Source organism: Pygocentrus nattereri, chromosome 29 (assembly GCF_015220715.1).
Source record: "Pygocentrus nattereri isolate fPygNat1 chromosome 29, fPygNat1.pri, whole genome shotgun sequence".
NCBI lineage: Eukaryota > Metazoa > Chordata > Actinopteri > Characiformes > Serrasalmidae > Pygocentrus > Pygocentrus nattereri.
Genome location: NC_051239.1, coordinates 4002356 through 4022946, shown reverse-complemented (window position 1 = coordinate 4022946; position 20591 = coordinate 4002356). Strand labels below are relative to the sequence as shown.

Here is a 20591-nt window from a genome sequence, read left to right as displayed (position 1 = left end):
TTTTTCCATTCTGGACTTTCTCCTTTCACTCCACTACATTTCAGAGTCTAATATCCGACTTTTTCCTCCTACATTCTGAGAAATCTGTCGTTCCTTTTGGTTTCTGTGTGTATAAAAACGTAACATGTCAAAACGAAAGAAGCGCAAAGCCAGAGCACCAATCAGGGCCCAGCGGTCACTTTGTTTAGAGCTGGTTTTGACCTGTTGGTCATACCGACCCAGTGCAGCACGCGGTTCAACGTCAGCGCAGCAGCGTAAAACTTTGGGAGAGTCTGTTCAACATAAATGATGAACTAACCTAACTTTGTGTAAATAGAGCTCAATATAGAAATATGTCCACATATGCAGTCGAGACTGACGCGGCTTTTTTCTGAATTTCTACAAACACCATGTCACGCATTCAGCTCGTCAAGTGAACTCCAACTCCCAGAACACCCTGGGAGATCCTGTGACTCCGGACTCAGGCTCGCGCACCCATCTACGCTCACAATCTCCAGTCTGTTGATGAATGTCACCTGTGCCTCATTAGAGCAGAGCATGGCTCTGACAGTCAGTCAGGCTGAGGTATTGTTTTATATCGGAAACCCACTAAGCGGTTTCTCCTTGTTTCTAATCGTGATTTTGACCGCTTGATTTCGAGTTTTCGGCTACGTCTGTTGCCTTTCCCTCTTTGGTACTTTTTCTGGTTACCTGGATTGCTTGTTTTGACTTTTGGACTGAACTAGCACTACTCTTTAGCGTTTTGCCCCTTTTTATTACCTTTGTTGATAAGTAGACGAATAAATCGTCTGGTCTCTTATCCGCTAGCGTCTGGGTTTCTGTCAGAGCGCAAACACCATTTCATTTTATAGTAAATGAGTTTGGGCTGGTTTATGTTTATGAACAGACGCCTACAGATCAACATAGTAAAGGAGCTCATCTGTGATCCTGAGTTTAAAGCCAGTTTTTATTCAACTTAAACTTAAACAAGCCCTTCAAGCTTTAAGTACAGCTCAGCTTGACCCGCCTATATATGAAGGTATAGATGCATAGAAGCCAAGCTTTTCTCCTGAAGACGCATCTCTTTATACAGCACTTCAGTGGGTTGAGTATTTATTGTAATGTATTGCGCTGCACTTGCTGAAATGCAGTGCATTTAATTCTGTTTCTTTTTCTCAAAATAACAAAATAATGCCTTAGTTTATAGCATCTGAGCTCATGACGAACAAAGACATACGAGGATAAGCGCGTCTGCGGAGCCCCGTGGGTGACATCCTGTATAAATAAAAATAATGCGTGGCCATGACTTAGTAAAGCCTGGGAACGAGATAATTAAGTCGTGGTCCCGCCTTCGTAAAGCGTCAGAAGGAGATCCAAATGACTGGCCACGACTTAGTAAACCATGATCTCGTTCCCACGCCTTACTAAGTCATGGCCATGACTTAACCATCTCATTCCCATGCCTTAGGATCTCGTTCCCACGCGTTAATAAGGCGTGGCCACGCATTATTTTTATTTATACTGACATCTCCGTAAGCGTCTGCTAAACGCTGTGAATGTAAATGCATGGATGCCACCTGTGCAGTGGCGAGGCAGGTTCGGGTGCACTGGCCCTTTAAGAGCTGGGAGCTCGCGCGCCTCCCTCCGCCTTAACCGTCACTGAGCTCCATCAAACAGCCCGAGACGGACCCGTCTTTCCCTGCAGGTGATGTTTTTACCTTCTCCACTCGTCTCTTTACAGGTGATGCCTCGCTTTATTACTCGCGTTGCTCTGTATTTCAGCGGTAATGTAGACGTGTGTGTCATTAGCCTAGCCTAGCCTAGCCCGTCTCCGCGGCGGTGCAGCAGCAGCAGCTGTCACTGTGATCACATTCATCCTGATAACGGACGACGAGAGGCGGATAAAACACCATAAAACGCGTCTTTTATTACACTAATGCGGCTTTGTTCGCATATCCTCGGCGTCGATACCGCCCCATCTCCATTTTGTTGTGAATTATTAATTCTGCATCACCTATGGAGCACGAATTTCCCGGTCCACCTTAAATAGTGCAGCAGTTGCGTTGTGGCGCTCTGGGGCGTCCTATGTAACCGCCGCACCATTTAAGGTGGAACGGAGAATTCGAAAAATTAGCTGGGGAATAAGAACAGTTCCAGCCTAGTGGTTTTTAAACGTTGTATATCTTCTCGTATGGAGGAGGAATGGTCTGTAAATCTCTCTAGTCTGATGATTTTCCAGTCTAGTAGGTCTAAACTGAGGGAAGCAGAATGAGAGCAGCCCAGGATGGAGGATCTGCCTGCTCTGCTTCTGCTTTGGACTTTCTAGCTAGTGTTTTATCTGCTCTTGCACACCTGATTCAGGCCCAGGCCTTTGCTGAAGGTAGAGTTGGGAGTGATGGATCAGAGAGACCACATAGTCGCCTTAAAACTGGAACAACACTAAAAAGATAATTTATTTATTATCCACATATAAATAGCGAGATACTTTGTTCACCCATAGACCATGTATATCTGTGAATTACTGCATTTTCCACATATTATATAACATCTTATACCTGGAATAACATATTATTTGTCAAAGTAGATCATTTGGAGCTCTTATTTATCTAGAAACACTGAGGTTATTATTAGAACAGGCATGTCAGCAGGTTATTGTGTTACTGTTTGTATTGTAAGCCTTGGTACCTGATGAGAAAGTTGTCTTGAGGTGATTTTGGTGGTGGGATCACCAGGTACAATGAAAAAGAACCCAATTCAGGTGGTGCTCTGTAGTAAATATTGCTATCGGTATATTTTACTCCCATTTGCATTACAGTCTTTTGCCATTTGAGAGAAGGCGAAAGTGAGACTTTATGTTGTGTTGTTGTAGAGAGTCGTTCTGAAGGGAGATCCGTAAGATCCAAATCCCCTAAACTTAAACTGTATAGCAGGGGTCCTTGATTAAAATTCATTTGGAGAAAATATCCTCAAGCAAAGGCCCAGAACATCGTACCGTCTGACTTGCATGAGGACTCATTTTAGATCACATCATGTGATCTAGCTTCCCACTGACTCACTTTCTTCTCTGACTGCTGTTTCTCGCCTCGGCCCTCTTCTTCGTGTGCGAAACTCACTCAAGTCTCAGTGCTCATCATAATGCACAGATCTGATTGGCTGAGTAGTGTCATGTGTAATATTTACAATGCATGCGATTGGTCTGTAAGTCTCCTGGGCCACTAAAGCCACTGAAAGGATAGAAAAGTTATGCCGATTTAAAATATGACCAACCAGTTGATATTAAATAATTCTTAATGAATAGTTTATCGGTTTTAGGTCCAGGTCCACATTGGACAGCGTCTGGGTCCCGACTCGGAGCGCGGTCCTCCTATTAGTGACATCTGCTGTGTAGCTTTCAGTAATCTAATAGATTTGCTTTTGTGGTTTCTGCGGCTCCATGACTTAATGTTTTCTGTGAATTGGTACAGACGAAGTTCTGACTTAAAGACGGATACTACTACTGTTTTTATCTAAACTAAAACCTGATATTCTTTCATTACTTACTGTCTATACGTCCATGCCTTGTAGCTCCAGTGCAAAACTCGGGAAGCGGGAATATTTGACTACATGTGGGTTAAAGGGAATATTGTGTAAATCTGATTGTTTACATTAAAGGGTCCATATCATGGGAAAAAAATTGCCTTGCTTTTTTGGCATGAGAAGTGTGATGTTATATGTGAACATTGCTGAAGTTACAAAACATACCATTCACTGCCCAGTCCATGCAGTCCATATATATGGAAAATAAGCTTAAAAGACATGGATTCTGTGATGTCAAGAGAGCAAACACATCCCCCTATTCAGCCTAGAGAAGCTCTGTCCATTCATGCTGAAATTATAAGGAGCCCAGGCTGGCTATTGAATGAGCCATAATATAAGGCAGCCAATCCGAGCAGACCTCTTTTACATAAATCAATCTTAAATTCATAGTAACAAATCCTGCCTGTTTAATCGTAAGGGATAGAGAGAGGTCATAAAAAGGTAAAGTAAAATTTAATTACGGCTGTTTTTGGGACATGATTCCATGCATAAAATTGTGGGAAAAAAACGCATGAGGTTATAACGCATGTTTCTCTCTCTGTCTCCCTCTCAGTTATGTGGGTCCTGTGTCCGGTTCTGAGAAGGATGGATTACGTGTGAAGCAGACCCATTTTTCATTATCTCTCTGTCTCTGACCGCTTCCTGCCCCCTTTACTGGATCACCATGGCGTTGTGTGTCCCGGCCTGCTCTCCGGTCGCGAGGTTCTGCCAGAAGCTGAACCGGCTGAAGACACTGGAGGATGATGTTATGGCAACGTCTCTGAAGCGTTGTCTCTCCACCCTGGACCTGGCGCTGCTCGGGGTTGGTGGAATGGTCGGATCGGGCCTTTATGTTCTCACGGGAACCGTTGCCAAGGACACAGCTGGACCGGCTGTGGTCCTCTCTTTCCTCATTGCGGGCGTGGCCTCTCTCCTGGCAGCACTTTGTTATGCCGAGTTTGGTGCACGGGTCCCAAAGACAGGCTCCGCCTACATGTTCACGTACGTCTCTGTCGGCGAAATATGGGCCTTCCTCATTGGCTGGAATGTCATTCTGGAGTATATGATTGGTGGGGCGGCTGTGGCCCGGGCGTGGAGCGGCTACTTGGACTCCATCTTCAACCACCGCATCCAGAACTTCACAGAGAGTCACGTGATGCGCTGGGATGTGCCTTTCCTCGCTCATTACCCAGACCTCCTTGCGGCAGGCATCTTGCTGGTGGCTTCTATGTTTATTTCGTTTGGCGTGCGCGTCTCGTCCTGGCTCAACCACATCTTCTCCGGCGTCAGCATGGTAGTGATCACCTTCATCCTGGTCTTCGGCTTCATGCTGGCTGACCCAGGCAACTGGAGTGCTCGAGAAGGAGGCTTCGCCCCCTATGGGCTGTCGGGGGTCATGGCGGGAACAGCCACCTGCTTCTATGCCTTTGTCGGATTTGACGTCATTGCGGCTTCCAGTGAGGAGGCGCGGGACCCCCAGAAGGCCATTCCCATAGCAACAGCCATCTCCCTGGGCCTGGCTGCCACAGCCTACATCCTGGTGTCAACGGTTCTGACGTTGATGGTGCCGTGGCACACCCTGGACCCAAACTCAGCGCTGTCCGACGCCTTCTTCAGACGGGGCTACAGCTGGGCCGGCTTGATAGTGGCTGTGGGGTCGATCTGTGGTGAGGAATTTATTTATTTATTTATTTATTTATTTATTAACTATAGTGAAATTATGATTCTCATTTTTAATGTTTGCTGTCAATATTATAAGACTAATTTAATTATTTCTTAAAATATTATTTCTGACACTTTCCTCAGATAAAATTAGTTTAAAAAGTAAAACATAATGTAATATAATTATCATAATATATTCTTACAACAGTCATAAAATGAAAAATATTAGATGAATATTATTAAAGATGATTTCCCCTGCCCCAATATAACTGTTAACTCTGTGATTTTGTGTTTGTGCCTGAATCAATTTATGTCTGTATGTTGGAAACACTGGAGGGCCACTGCATAACCCCCCCTAATTCAGCTAATGAAGGGCTTTATAATTAGCTGATGAGGTAACTGACAGCATTAAAGCTGAGAAAACACCAAATCCTGCAGTGCTGTGCTCCTCCTGGAGTGCATGTTGTGAACTAGAAACTGGCTTATTTAAAAGAGGAACCAAACTGCATCTTATAGTAAAAGCTTTGTGTACAAATTATTTGAAGCTCATAATGCAGTCATTACCATTACATCGACTAGAGGGTGGAAATGCTTCGGGCAATCCAAAATCGTGGACAAACAATTTTGTTTTTTGGTTTGTTTTTTTTATCAGGGAAAGCTCCCAGACCTGGACACCCTGACTTTTTGTTTGATGTTTGCGATGTTGGACATATATTGACAATATGAGAAATTATAAACTCTGATTAAAATAACATGTCTCTCATTGCAAATATAGATTCTGTTTGTTTTCTTTTTTAAAAATAGAAATGCAAATAGAATAGAATACAAAATTATGAAAGCACCATTAACTGTTATGTGAAATAAGGTTGAAAGCATTAAAAGGATGCTAAAATATACAGTCAGCTCTGTAGCTGAGTGGTTAAGTCACTGCACATCAGAGACTAGAAGTTGAGGCAGTTAGTCATGGTTCCTAACCCTGCAATGTCTTTGCTGTCCTTAAAGGGAAAATTAAAGTTTCTAACATAATTCAATCACTGAGATGTAGGCATCTCTGAGAGGTCTGATGTGTCTGTAAACCAACAGATTTATTTTCAGTCATGGTGATTGAAGTGATGGGTTGTGATGTCTACAACACACATATAGCCATTTTACTTCGTGTCCTTATTGATCAGTGAACCTCTACATGTCTTTGTTTACATTTTGACCATTTAACTGAGCAGAAACAGTAATAATAATAATAATAATAATAATAATAATAAAAAAAAAAGGTAGGATTCTTCATAATAACAAGAAACCGATTAATCTCATTCAGAGCCACAGCCAGACACCCTAGAGTCACTTGGCTGTCTTTCCTATAGCATTAGTTCAGTTTTGTGTTGCTGCTCTTTAAGTTGAGTTTGTGTTTCTGTGATTCCTCTCCAGCCATGAACACGGTTCTCCTCAGCAATCTCTTCTCCTTGCCGAGGATCGTGTACGCCATGGCGGAGGACGGCCTCTTCTTCTCCATCTTCTCTCGCGTCAACCCTGTCACCAAAGTCCCAGTCATTGCCATCCTTGTCTTTGGAAGCCTCATGGCTTTACTGGCCCTCATCTTCGACCTGGAAGCTCTGGTCCAGTTCCTGTCCATCGGTACTCTTCTAGCCTACACCTTCGTAGCAGCAAGCGTAATTGTGCTACGTTTCCAGCCCGAAAAAAGCAGCAGTGCCTCGGGTGGTGGTGGCACCAAAACAGATGCATCGTCCATGGCCTCCCCCAGCCAGCCAGGGTCTCAAGGAGACCCCTGCATGACCAGATCTGAGACACAGACCCTGGCGCAGGAGGCCGGAGAGCTGAAAGAGTACGAGTCCTTTTCGGATAAGCTCCAGTTAGTGGAAAAGCAGAAGGCAGTTAGAGAGCGACGAGCCCCAGGCATGCTCAAGGCTCGCTGGGAGCCCTATTTAGGACGTTTGTTGGGCGATTGCGAGCCAGGAGACGTGGTGGCCTTCTCTGTACTCGCTCTGATGGTCAGCGCCGTTTCCCTCTGTGCTGTTCTGGTGTTTGGGAACAGCTACCTGCACCTGCCCACATGGAGCTTTATCCTGCTGCTGGTGGTCTTCAGCCTGGCCTTCTTCATCGGCCTCATTCTCATCTGGGTCCATGAACAGCAGACCAAAACGAAGACTTTTCAGGTGAGAAATGCAGTCACATCCAGTCTCAACGATGCTGCAGGAGAAGTGTGATCTAAAGGCAGATTACAAGCTCAGTGTTAATAGGCAAGGCGAGTTTATGTAGAGTTTGTGTAGCACATTTCATACACAAGGACAATTACATAATTGCATAAATAACTGAAAGAAAAAATAAGAGTAAAATAAGTGCAATGGAATAATAACATGCTGAAAAAATGCAAAGAGCAGTAGCTTAAAGAAATAAAACTAACAATGAATAGGAAATACTCTAAAGCAAAGTGCAAAACATTAAAAAGAAATATTAAAGAGAAAGTGCTTAAATGTCATAAGTTAGCTCAGTGAAGATGAATAAATAGTATGTGAGCTCCATTTTAGACACAAAAAAAGAAAAGTTTAAGCTGGATTTTAAAACCATTACCAAAAAGATTTTGAAAAGATTTAATATCTTTTGTTCCACTTGTTTGAAGCGTCACAGCGTAATGCTTCTTCATTGTGTTTAGGTTAAATTTGGTTAATTAGGTTAATTTTCCCACTCAAAACTTAAGATAACAGTGTGGATAATATAGGCAGTAACTAAAATTGCAACTCTTGCAATTTGAAAATTCTTTGAAATGTCAGTGCCAATATAAAAAAGTCTGACTATCACTACACGCTTTTTTAAAAATGAAAAATCAAATTTAACCGATACTTCCATCCCTATGAACCTTCACAAGACTAGTGTACCTAGATAAAACTGCAGGAACAATCCAGAAATGGCCAGTTGCTCAGAAAATCCATACGGATGGCCATTTGTTCATGCAGCCTTTAGACAGCGTGCGAGTGCTCTGGTTTGTGCTTCACTGTTGTTTTGTCTGATGAGTTGTTTTGTCTGTTGGTGCAGCATCACCACCCCCTTACATTCTCTCACCGCTCTCAGTGCACGGGCAGAAGCTGTGAGTGACTCATAGTGATGAGGCAGACTCTTTTATCTCCTCCATCAGGGAGCACACACTTCTCCTGCAACTGTAAAAGCAGCATTATATCACACACTGGAATATACAGGCTAATATAGAGTCACTGCTATTAATTCCACTCCACACTCACTGCACTTATATGGCTGGTTAAAGTGTATTTCTGCCTGAATTATTAAGGTGTTGCTGTTTTTTTATATGTCCACCATCTGTCTAAAGGCCTGTATTCACCTGCTCCTCCACTGTTTGTCCTCCTTTGCCGCTGCAACAGCCTCTACTATTCTGGGAAGGCTTTAGACTAGATGTTGCTCTGAGGATTTGATTGAGCATCAGTGAGGTCAGGTGCTGATGCTGGTAAATCAGTTCTGCATCACTCCCAAAAGTATTGGATGGAGCTCCATCACTCCAGAGAACACAGCTCCACTGCTCCACAGCCCAATGCTGGGTGGCTTTACACCCCTCTAACTCACGCTGGGCCTTGGGCGTGGTGACCATATGCAGCTGCTCCAGAGCATCTGGTTCTATTGGTCAGTGCTTTTATTTAGAGAGAATAGCTTCAAGGACAGTTGGACACCTGTATCAGCAATTGGTGCACCTTAAAGTAAAATAATTCACTTGTTGCTGTCCAGGAACAGATCATAGTCTTTGGAAGACCCCCATGTCTTTGGAGGCCTTCTTTCTTTGCTTTTCTCCTGAAAGCACTGCTCTGGTAACACTTATGGTCCATTATCAATCCTGTTCTAGAAGCTAAAACACAATTAGTGTCATGCGGTTGAAAAGCAGACACAGAGTCTCTGATATGAAACAATCAAAAGTGCTCCTTGTTTTTGGCCACATTTCAACCCAATAGGGCCTGTTTTTGTGAAGAATACCACTCTTCAGCCGGCGTATGGGCTGAGGGGCCTGAGGACAGCTAACATCTATTTAATAAAATCTAATAGCTAATATTTATTTCAGTTATTTAGTCATTTATATGCATGTATACATATATATTTTTGTAATTCATCTCATTGGCCATGGATTTTCCTGGGTCTTTGACCCATCGCAGTCGTCTGAGCCCCCCATGAGTCCTGCTGGCCTGGTCACTAATCCATCTGTGGGGGTGCCTGGATACCTTTGCTTGTTGTTTACCTCAATAGGGCTGAACAATTAATTAAGGAATTTGTTGCATATCGAAATCATTGAAATAGCAATTTAGAGGGACGCAACTTTTTGCAATTTTAATTATGTGCTTCATTATTTAGTGATGTTTTATTATTAAATATAACATGTATGTATAAATAAGTACCGCTGGGATAGGCTTCAGCACCCCCCTGCGACCCTGAGGGAGAAGCGGCTTAGAAAGTGTGTGTGTGTGTGTGTGTGTGTGTGTGTGTGTGTGTGTGTGTGTGTGTGTGTGTCTATGAGTTGCTCATCTGCTTTACTGTAATTTTCGGACTATTGAGCGCGCCTGAATAGAAGCTGCACCCACAAACTTTGAAAAGAAAAAAAATGTACATATGTAGGCCGCACTTGTCTGTAAGCCGCAGGTGTCCACGTTGTGACGGACGATTCACCTTTTTTGTTAACAGTCCTAGTGAGAGGCAGGTCAAACGTCAGAGGTACTTGATCCATATTTATGATGTCGTCTGGTCCGATGGAATTCTTATGGAATTCTTGGCTATCCTCGTTTGAGTGAATTTGAGGAAGTTTGTAACTTTTTCCTCGTAGTCGGGGGGGAGTTGCTGACTCAGAGTCGTCCGTGCCCTGATGGACAGGCCTTTTCATCTCATAAATCTGAGACACCACGATGGTCCACCTTTACAATCTTCAGTCTTCTTTCTGGTGGCGATTGTTTTGGCTTTCAGTTGGATCTTCGACAGCTAGATCGATCGCCTTCAACTTGAAAGCTGCATCATATGCATTTCTTCGTGTGTTTTCCAAGATGAGGGTGTGTGCGTGAAGCGCAAAATGACTGATCTGAAGAATTTAGAGTGAGTGCGTTTGATTTCAATCGAACCGTTTCATTGGTCCACTGTGACCTGTTCGGTAATTTCATTGGTCTGATGTGACGAGGCTAAATGTTTTGGCGGCATGAAGCTCGTTAGCCGGTAAAAAATCATAAATTAGCCGCATCATTGTTTAAGCGGTGTTCAAAGCGTGTGAAAAAAGTAGGAAATTACAGTATAAGGCAGGATTGGTCAGGAAAATCGCATTTAGATCTCTCAGCCCTGTACATCACATTAGGTGTATGAGTACTGTAATGTGTACTGTACTGTGACTGTGTGTTCTGCAGGTTCCTCTGGTTCCGTTTGTTCCTGGGGCCAGTATCCTGCTGAATGTGTTTCTGATGCTGAAGCTCAGCGCTCTCACCTGGCTCCGATTCACCATCTGGCTGGCTGCAGGTACCATACAGCCACTTTCTATCCGCACACACTTCTGCCCACATAGGGGTGGGCAATGAGGTGAAAAATGTAATGTGACAATACTTTAACCCTTTAATGTTCTGCTCAACCATTTAGTCACTATATACGCCACAAAGTGCCATCTCGTTTGGTATACGTAAATACTTGGGTCAAATAACTGGGGTCAAAAAACTGGAAAAAAACTTGACAAATAAATAAAAATCTATTGGTGAGGACATTAAAGAGTTAAGATGTTTAGTGTAAAAGTGAGAAAACATGTTGTAATATATAGTGTATGTATACTACATTTGTAAGCATATACACAAGCATCTTAAGAGCTGACAATGAGAAACATACAAACTATAATTTGGGCATAGAATGAAGTATGTTGTTGATTTTTGAAGTGAGAAGAGTAAATGCAGCCTGTAAAAAAAAAATAATTGTGGCATACAAAATTTTAGACATGCTTCAGGTGTCTTTAGTCTCAGAAATGCTTTAACTCATTAGTCCTTAATTGACACATTAGACTTGGTTAGTCAGGATGAGAACTGTCATTAGGAACTGTTGATAATTCCACAGCATCACGCTCTCTGACTGTGTCTGATAATGAAGCTGTCACCTCACAATTTCCACTGTCCAGAATGTCATTAAGTGATGGCAGTTAAGTTGATCTAGAAAACCGAGAATACTCTCAGATAGAACTGCTTGTGTGCTGCCCCAAAAAGCAAAGCACCCCCCCCATGTGACAGCAAAGGATCTGCAGGGAGGTTTACCTGGCACAGGAGTGGTGGTGCGCTGTTATACTGTGCAGTGTTGCTTGCACAAACATGATCTGCTTGAAAGAGTCAGCAGAGAGAAACCTTACCTGTAACCTCATCACATCTAAACTATGTAAAACAGCATTAAGATCAGCAGGTTTGGAAACCAAAGGTATGTTTGGGGGAAGAAGGAGCAGCATTTGATGAAAAGAACACCTTGCCAACTGTTAAGCACGGGGGCCAATCTGTTATGCTTTGAGGAAGCATTGTGTGGGTAGATGGAAGCATAGATTCCACTAAATTTCAGCAAATGTTGATAGGGTCTTACTAAGTCCTGACTTACGGTGTTTTTTAAGTTAATCAACAGAAAGTAATTAGTATTAACACTTGGGGGAAAAAAGTTGTTTCCTAAAATAGTTTGATTCAGATGTAAATGTACCTGTAGTGATACGCTTCCCCTCTTACTATTAGTCCTTTTAGGCCGGGGTGGGGCTCAGCCTGCTCCATAAACACTAACACACACACACACACACCCCCACACACACTACAGCAGGTGAACAAAGACACACCATCTTAGTCAAACAGTGTGAAAGGCAAATTAAACAACTGAAGACTGAAGCAGTGCTGACTTTATGACCACTGGATGAAAGATTCAGTACTCTGTGTTTATCTTCGTGAAGGCTTCTAGCTGTTTTGCTGTCTTGTGTAGATCATTTCACTGGCTGTGAGTTTTGAGTTAATGTGTGTGCTTTGTTCCTTTTATACTTCAGAGAGAGAGAGAGAGACAGAGAGAGAGACAGAGAGAGAGACAGAGAGAGAGACAGAGAGAGAGACAGAGAGAGAGAGACAGAGAGAGAGAGACAGAGAGAGAGAGACAGAGAGAGAGAGACAGAGAGAGAGAGACAGAGAGAGAGACACAGAGAGAGAGACACAGAGAGAGACAGAGAGAGATATACTTGGCTATAGAGCAGTCAATGAGAAAACGGGATCAGTTAAAACTCCATTAGCTTGAGCTCCAGTTAACTCCAGCCTAAACTGTTTAAACAGTTAACCTGACTGCACCCGCCGCCCCACACACACACACACACACACACACACACACACACACACACACACACACACAGATCTGCGCATTTGTGTACATACTTACTGTTTGCTCTGAACACACTGTGGCAGGTTTGTGAGCTACAGGCAACTAGACAGGTGATTTTGCATGATCTGCTAAAGAGGACTAGAGTAGTATTCGGGTGTAGTTGTAGTATTGGTGCTCTGTATTGTATTCAGTATTCAGTAGTATTGGTGCTCTGTGTTGTATTCAGTATTCAGTAGTATTGGTGCTCTGTATTGTATTCAGTATTCAGTAGTATTGGTGCTCTGTATTGTATTCAGTATTCAGTAGTATTGGTGCTCTGTATTGTATTCAGTATTCAGTAGTATTGGTGCTCTGTATTGTATTCAGTAGTATTGGTGCTCTGTATTGTATTCAGTAGTATTGGTGCTCTGTATTGTATTCAGTATTCAGTAGTATTGGTGCTCTGTATTGTATTCAGTAGTATTGGTGCTCTGTATTGTATTCAGTAGTATTGGTGCTCTGTATTGTATTCAGTAGTATTGGTGCTCTGTATTGTATTCAGTAGTATTGGTGCTCTGTATTGTATTCAGTAGTATTGGTGCTCTGTATTGTATTCAGTAGTATTGGTGCTCTGTATTGTATTCAGTAGTATTGGTGCTCTGTATTGTATTCAGTAGTATTGGTGCTCTGTATTGTATTCAGTAGTATTGGTGCTCTGTATTGTATTCAGTAGTATTGGTGCTCTGTATTGTATTCAGTAGTATTGGTGCTCTGTATTGTATTCAGTAGTATTGGTGCTCTGTATTGTATTCAGTAGTATTGGTGCTCTGTGTTGTATTCAGTAGTATTGGTGCTCTGTATTGTATTCAGTAGTATTGGTGCTCTGTGTTGTATTCAGTATTCTGTAGTATTGGTGCTCTGTGTTGTATTCAGTATTCTGTAGTATTGGTGCTCTGTGTTGTATTCAGTATTCTGTAGTATTGGTGCTCTGTGTTGTATTCAGTATTCTGTAGTATTGGTGCTCTGTGTTGTATTCAGTATTCAGTAGTATTGGTGCTCTGTGTTGTATTCAGTATTCAGTAGTATTGGTGCTCTGTGTTGTATTCAGTAGTATTGGTGCTCTGTATTGTATTCAGTAGTATTGGTGCTCTGTATTGTATTCAGTAGTATTGGTGCTCTGTGTTGTATTCAGTATTCAGTAGTATTGGTGCTCTGTGTTGTATTCAGTATTCAGTAGTATTGGTGCTCTGTGTTGTATTCAGTATTCAGTAGTATTGGTGCTCTGTATTGTATTCAGTAGTATTGGTGCTCTGTATTGTATTCAGTAGTATTGGTGCTCTGTGTTGTATTCAGTATTCAGTAGTATTGGTGCTCTGTGTTGTATTCAGTAGTATTGGTGCTCTGTATTGTATTCAGTAGTATTGGTGCTCTGTGTTGTATTCAGTATTCAGTAGTATTGGTGCTCTGTGTTGTATTCAGTATTCAGTAGTATTGGTGCTCTGTGTTGTATTCAGTAGTATTGGTGCTCTGTATTGTATTCAGTAGTATTGGTGCTCTGTGTTGTATTCAGTATTCAGTAGTATTGGTGCTCTGTGTTGTATTCAGTATTCAGTAGTATTGGTGCTCTGTGTTGTATTCAGTATTCAGTAGTATTGGTGCTCTGTATTGTATTCAGTAGTATTGGTGCTCTGTATTGTATTCAGTAGTATTGGTGCTCTGTATTGTATTCAGTAGTATTGGTGCTCTGTATTGTATTCAGTAGTATTGGTGCTCTGTATTGTATTCAGTAGTATTGGTGCTCTGTATTGTATTCAGTAGTATTGGTGCTCTGTATTGTATTCAGTAGTATTGGTGCTCTGTATTGTATTCAGTAGTATTGGTGCTCTGTATTGTATTCAGTAGTATTGGTGCTCTGTATTGTATTCAGTAGTATTGGTGCTCTGTATTGTATTCAGTAGTATTGGTGCTCTGTATTGTATTCAGTAGTATTGGTGCTCTGTATTGTATTCAGTAGTATTGGTGCTCTGTATTGTATTCAGTAGTATTGGTGCTCTGTATTGTATTCAGTAGTATTGGTGCTCTGTATTGTATTCAGTAGTATTGGTGCTCTGTATTGTATTCAGTAGTATTGGTGCTCTGTATTGTATTCAGTAGTATTGGTGCTCTGTATTGTATTCAGTAGTATTGGTGCTCTGTATTGTATTCAGTAGTATTGGTGCTCTGTATTGTATTCAGTAGTATTGGTGCTCTGTATTGTATTCAGTAGTATTGGTGCTCTGTATTGTATTCAGTAGTATTGGTGCTCTGTATTGTATTCAGTAGTATTGGTGCTCTGTATTGTATTCAGTATTCAGTAGTATTGGTGCTCTGTATTGTATTCAGTATTCAGTAGTATTGGTGCTCTGTATTGTATTCAGTATTCAGTAGTATTGGTGCTCTGTATTGTATTCAGTATTCAGTAGTATTGGTGCTCTGTATTGTATTCAGTATTCTGTAGTATTGGTGCTCTGTATTGTATTCAGTATTCTGTAGTATTGGTGCTCTGTATTGTATTGTATTTCACAGTGCTGTTCATAGTGAGGCCTGTCTGTCAGCTTCATGACTAAAATAATTGTACTGTTTGCTCAAACTTGACTCCAAAAAAGCTTTTCTTTTCCATCAGTCATTTTCTTCTACTTTTCATTCCTTTCTAATTTAACACGGTGCATTTCATTACAAATCATATCATAAAAATCCAAAATCCTAAATTTTAATATGGATTTCAGAATATCTTAGTGTTTGTCTCCTCTTGCTTTAGTGACAGCGTGTACTCGAGCTCGCACAGACTGTGACCACCAATACTAACAAAAGCCTCTGTAAATAATAAAACTTTCATAGAAAGTGAACACAAATATATACAGTTCAAAGGTTCTAGGCACCTGAGATAATTAGATGTTATGCATGTCATTGTTAATCTTTTCCAAACCCTCATCAAATGAGTGATTGGTTATGTTAAATAAAGCATCCTGATAATATTTAATAAGTCTATATGATGGCTGGAGGTGTTCAGGAGAAATCTGGAGGCAAACGTTCTTCAAACTAGTTCACAAGATCAAATGCTTTTTTGGAAAAAATTCTCAAAGAAATTTTTGTTGCTTTTTACTGCGTTTATATTTCGCTGTTGGTGGAAGAAAACCTCGTATCTCCAAAATGGTAACTTTACAGGAGAAGGAAAAAGACCTACTTTACTTTTAATGTAAGTCAATGGAACCAGAATTCTTAACAAATAATTTCAGGCCGTTTCTTTTGGTCCATTCACCCTAAAATCTGCACACAATGTAAAGGTAAACAGACATTTTCAAATTATGTCAAAAACTGAAAAACTCCAAAAATGGATACACGGTTTCCTTCCCAGAGCATTGATTGGATTCTAATGGTGTATGGTGATTTTGCCAAGAGAAATGGCTTTAAATAACGCTTAGGTGGCTAAAACATTTGCACGGTACTGTATGCTGTGTAATAAAGTATGTCACTGTTTTTAGAACAAAACCTTGTAACAGTAACTAAACAGTAACTTCAAAGGAGAAGGAAAAAACCTACTTAACTTTTAATGCAAGTCAATGGAACCAGACGTTTTTACAAGTCAGTTTGGATCCTTACATTTAATGCATTCTTAATGAAATTTACACACAGTGTAAAAGGTAACAGGCATTTTCAAATTGTCATAAACTGAAAAACATCAAAAATGGAGATACAAGGTTTTTTTCTGACGAGCAATATGTGTCTCTCTCTCTCTCTCTCTCTCTCTCTCTCTCTCTCTCTCTCTCTCTCTCTCTCTCTCTCTCTCTCTCTCTTTCTTTCTCTTTCTTTCTCTCTCTCTCTTTCTCTCTGTCTCTCTCTCTCTTTCTCTGTCTCTCTCTCTCTCTCTGTCTCTCTCTCTCTCTCTCTCTCTCTCTCTCTCTCTCTCTCTCTCTCTCTCTCTCTCTCTCTCTCTCTCTCTCTCTCTCAGGTCTGCTGGTGTATTTTGGTTATGGTATATGGCACAGTAAAGAGGGACTGCGGGAGCTGCAGGGTAACGATGTGTCGGCGCGTTACGTGGTCCTGCCGAGCGGGAGCCTGGTGGAGACCGTCCAGAACGTCCAGCCTGAGGGACACGTGCACACACACGCTGCACACACACCAGACACCAACGACCCGCCAGCCAACAGATGATCTGTCTCTGATCTGGAACATGTGTGCAGCAGTGTATTTGCCAGATAGTCATGTTTATTGTGTGTGTGTGTGTGTGTGTGTGTGTGTGTGTGTGTGTGTGTGCGCGTGCCTGTGTGTGTTCGTGCGTCTGTATGAGTTTTTTTTTTTATTGCTCTCTCTCTCTTTCTGCTGTGCTCTGCTCTGCCTTTCACCTGCCTTCTTCTTGTGAAGAACACAAATAGTTTCTATATCAGGGATTATTTATGATCTTCGGGAGACACTAAATCACTGAGTCTCTGTCAAAATCCACCCGTTTTATGTTGTGACAGACTTGCTTTTGTTCACATGCTCAGTGGCAGCGCCACTGAGTTTAGCTGCTGCTGCGAAGCTGAAAGGAAACTGTTCCATTTCCAGTCTCAGTTCATACGGTTACTGTGTGCAGTCAGTTGGGGTTTGTTGGCCCTCGCTGTTCCAGCCGGCTGTGTGACCCACTTGAAGGAGCGTTTCAGTCGAACCATGCTAATGTTGCTAACTGTGATTGAAAGTGAAAAGTCACCGGTTTGCATTTAGCCCCAGTCACACTTGCGTTTACCAGCATGTTTTTGCTACATCAAGCAAGGGAAATTCCCCCTGTAGGCTATTTCGTGATTTCCAGGGTAAATTTTGCGGCAGATTTAATTCTGGTGAACTTTGAAATGCAAATTCGCATCTTTCACCAGGAATGCTGCTTTTCCATCGACTCAGAAATGGAGGAAATGCTAATTTAACCAGAGTCTCAGCAAAAACCATTAAACCTTTCTTCCCTACCGGCTATTAAAACCACGTGCAAGAGAGACTGTATGATATACAGTCAGTCAGGAGACTCTATTATTATCTTGTGTTTTTACTGCTCCTATGTTAGCTTCTGGGCTAACTGCAGCTCCACAGCTCACACTATTGCCACCAACTAGGCCATTTTTGTTGTATAATTATCTGATATAATTATATTCAGTCTTGTGTTTTCTCTGGTCACTGAGTTCGCTCACGTGCTGATTGCTCCGATCTGGAGTGTTTTTTTCTGGATCTTTGTGGACATGAATCCCCCCTCAGTTCGATTCAGTGATGATTCTTAAGGGACGATTCACCACTGTTCAGTGTATTGAGTTATTTTGCTGCGATTCAGAAGTGTCTTTGAGAAAATACAGATATGTAACTGCAGGGAATATTTACAGAGAACTGAATATGAACGGTAAACCAATACACCAACCTTTTTTTTTCATTACAAAATCTAAAATACAATTTTATTTTGACAAAAAATGAGAACGTACTTTATTTTATTGAATATTGTTCTAAACAGTTATAATTGATTGCAAGTGGACTGGATGGATGGATTTGCACACCTCTACTAGCTGGTGGCTGCTAGGTTTTGTTCACTGTAAGCATCATTATCATGCTCGTTGAAGCTGTTTCTTTCTTGTCCATCAGCTCAGCTCCATTCTTTGGTGGATTTGTTGTGTTTGCACAGCTCCTGGAAGAAATACTGAATAGAGCTTAGCGCTCTGCTGCTAATGTTGGAGAGAATCGGTGTGTTTAGCACTGAATTTTTGGAGTTGACAGCTTTTTTCCGCTGTTTAGCTGGTTGGAGTGAAACAGACAGGTGAACTATGTGCTCCTGTTGACTTGCAGTCAGTGGTTCTGGACTGTGGTTAGTTTGCCTGATTAGCACTTTGTTTTTGGCCTGCTTGATGTGCTTTTGAGGATGAGTTGAGGGCCCATGTCCTACATTTTTCTCTAAACCCCACTAACATTGAATCAAAACAGGCTGGTTATTGCGCAGCCTGGTTTCCACAAACATTTTCCATACTACATAAAACCTTTTATTTAAAAACATTGAGAAAAGTGTGTTTTCCATGATATGGGCCCTTTAAGTTTGGTCTAGAGCTGCAAGCAAGGACAATCACGCACACACAAGCACGTCGTTTGCTTTAGTGGAATGCAAAGTGGATCATGTGGATCCACTCGTGATGCCGCGTCACAGTCAGTGTGATCTGAAGCTTTTCGCTGAAATACTCACTGAGTCTCAGAATCTCATGTCATATTTATTTCACTTTATATATATCAGTATTTAGTCAGACCTCATTATTTAATGTGTATGCTATGTTAAGCTGGAATGCCTGTTCAGCTTCAAAGCCTGTTCATAAACCAACTTTTATACTGTAGCCTTTGAAGTGACCAATTCAGGCTCTGCCCACAGATCTGGCCATTCATAGCTGTTGTTGCTGGGCTAGACAAGCTTAACAGAGCACTGGTCAAAACCTTCATTAAACAACTGAGAAAATGAGCTATTCATGTTAGACCACTACACGATATTGGGTTTGCAGTCCTGCTATTCTACGCAGGCCTGGTTACAGCCTTGGGTGGTCAGCTAGCATGCATTAAGGTGCAGAGACACGACTATGGTGAGATTGATGGCCTTTTACAGCACTAATGTCTACGGGATGTGGTTGAAGACCGCAGCCACTTTTTCACAGTAATGAGCTTCGTTTTCTAAGAGAAACTCGTGAGGAGCTTCCCAGCTCTGTTCACTAAAGCACTTATCGATCAGCTCAGCTTAACAAAGAAGAGGCGACTCTTTCGGTTCCTGATTAGTTCTTCATTCAGTGTTTTCCCCCCAGAATTAACTAAGTTAGTAAAATTGTCCATAATTTAATTTTCAATATATGATTAGTTCATTAGAAGGCGCACTAATCAACAGAAAATCATATATGATCGCCATCCAAAGGAAAACGAGTGTCTCTGTTTATTCTGTTTTTTATTCTTCTAGATCATTTAAGTAAGGTGACATTTGACATTACGTAAAATATTCATGATGAATGGACAAATAGAAATGCTCAAATAGCTTGGAATAAAATCTCATTACGGTGACTTACACTGACAGTAAAGAATGCTTTTGTGCACTCCTGTAAAGCGGCTATTGGACAGTGACAACATGTACAGTACTGTGCGAAAGTCTTAGGCACCCCAGACACATTTTCAAAATCTATTTATTTGTGTTGTTTGTGTTTATCTGTTGAGAAAAGTGTTAATATTTGAATAAACAAAATGTATAGAATATTAATAATAATTATTATTAACAGGTCCCTGTGGTGGCTATGAAGGTGTCAAGGAAAAATATGGACCCAAGAAATTCTTGTTACTTTTTATTGTTTTTCTGTTTATTTGAATTATGAATACGACTTTATTCTACTGTATATTGTGATAAACGCACTGCTGAGGTAAAGTGTTTAAAAATTTGCTTAGATGCCTAAAACTTTCACACAGTACTGTATAAAATCAGCCATACCAGTAAACAGTTTCACAGGATCAATTTTGAGAGCCAGGGTGACTGGATAGACAGCCAGGCAGCCAAATACAAACACATTTATCAACCAGTCACTAACAATAACAGGCAGGTCAAAAAACGGCCACAAATCAGAAGAACCCGAGGCACAATCAGACGGTTAAGAGTTACACGAAAACAACACAAGCCACGTTAATACAACATCTAGCAGGTGTAGGAGATTATGAGGGGACAGAGTTGTACCAAGCTGGAGATCCAGAGGGGGGGATACTGTGACAAATCAAGAGAACAAGGATGAATTTCAGTTACATTGTCATAATATGGTATATCATATTGTATAGATCATTATATCTACCCATTTGTTTTGTCTTTAAAAAAATGCTCTTCAATGCGAGTCGGTCACCTGATGGAGCCATAAAGAACAACACATCGCTAGGAGAAACGGTGGAACTGGCTAACACCCTGTTTACATGTTGACGTTAAAAAAAGGATCATTCTGTGAATTTTTGTGAGACCGTTGAAGATATGCTGCCATATAAGCGTTGCCACGGTGATCTAAGGAGAGCTTTCTCAGTGT

General features: G+C 41.4%; 1 protein-coding gene across 2 annotated transcripts; it reads left to right on the top strand.

The window, feature by feature from the left end:
• Nucleotides 1-1599: 1599 nt before the first annotated feature.
• On the top strand, nt 1600-19766 carry slc7a4 (solute carrier family 7 member 4). Of its 2 annotated transcripts, none has more exons than XM_037536288.1 (5): nt 1600-1684; nt 4109-5201; nt 6619-7364; nt 10587-10695; nt 16514-19766. In XM_037536288.1, exons 2-5 carry the CDS (start codon nt 4220-4222, stop codon nt 16714-16716), a joined length of 2040 nt encoding a protein of 679 aa, XP_037392185.1. In that variant the 5' UTR covers nt 1600-1684; nt 4109-4219; the 3' UTR covers nt 16717-19766. The 2 variants fall into 2 exon arrangements, with proteins under 2 accessions (XP_037392185.1, XP_037392186.1); XM_037536289.1 differs by having other exon boundaries at nt 1622-1720.
• The last annotated feature ends 825 nt before the right edge of the window (nt 19767-20591 follow it).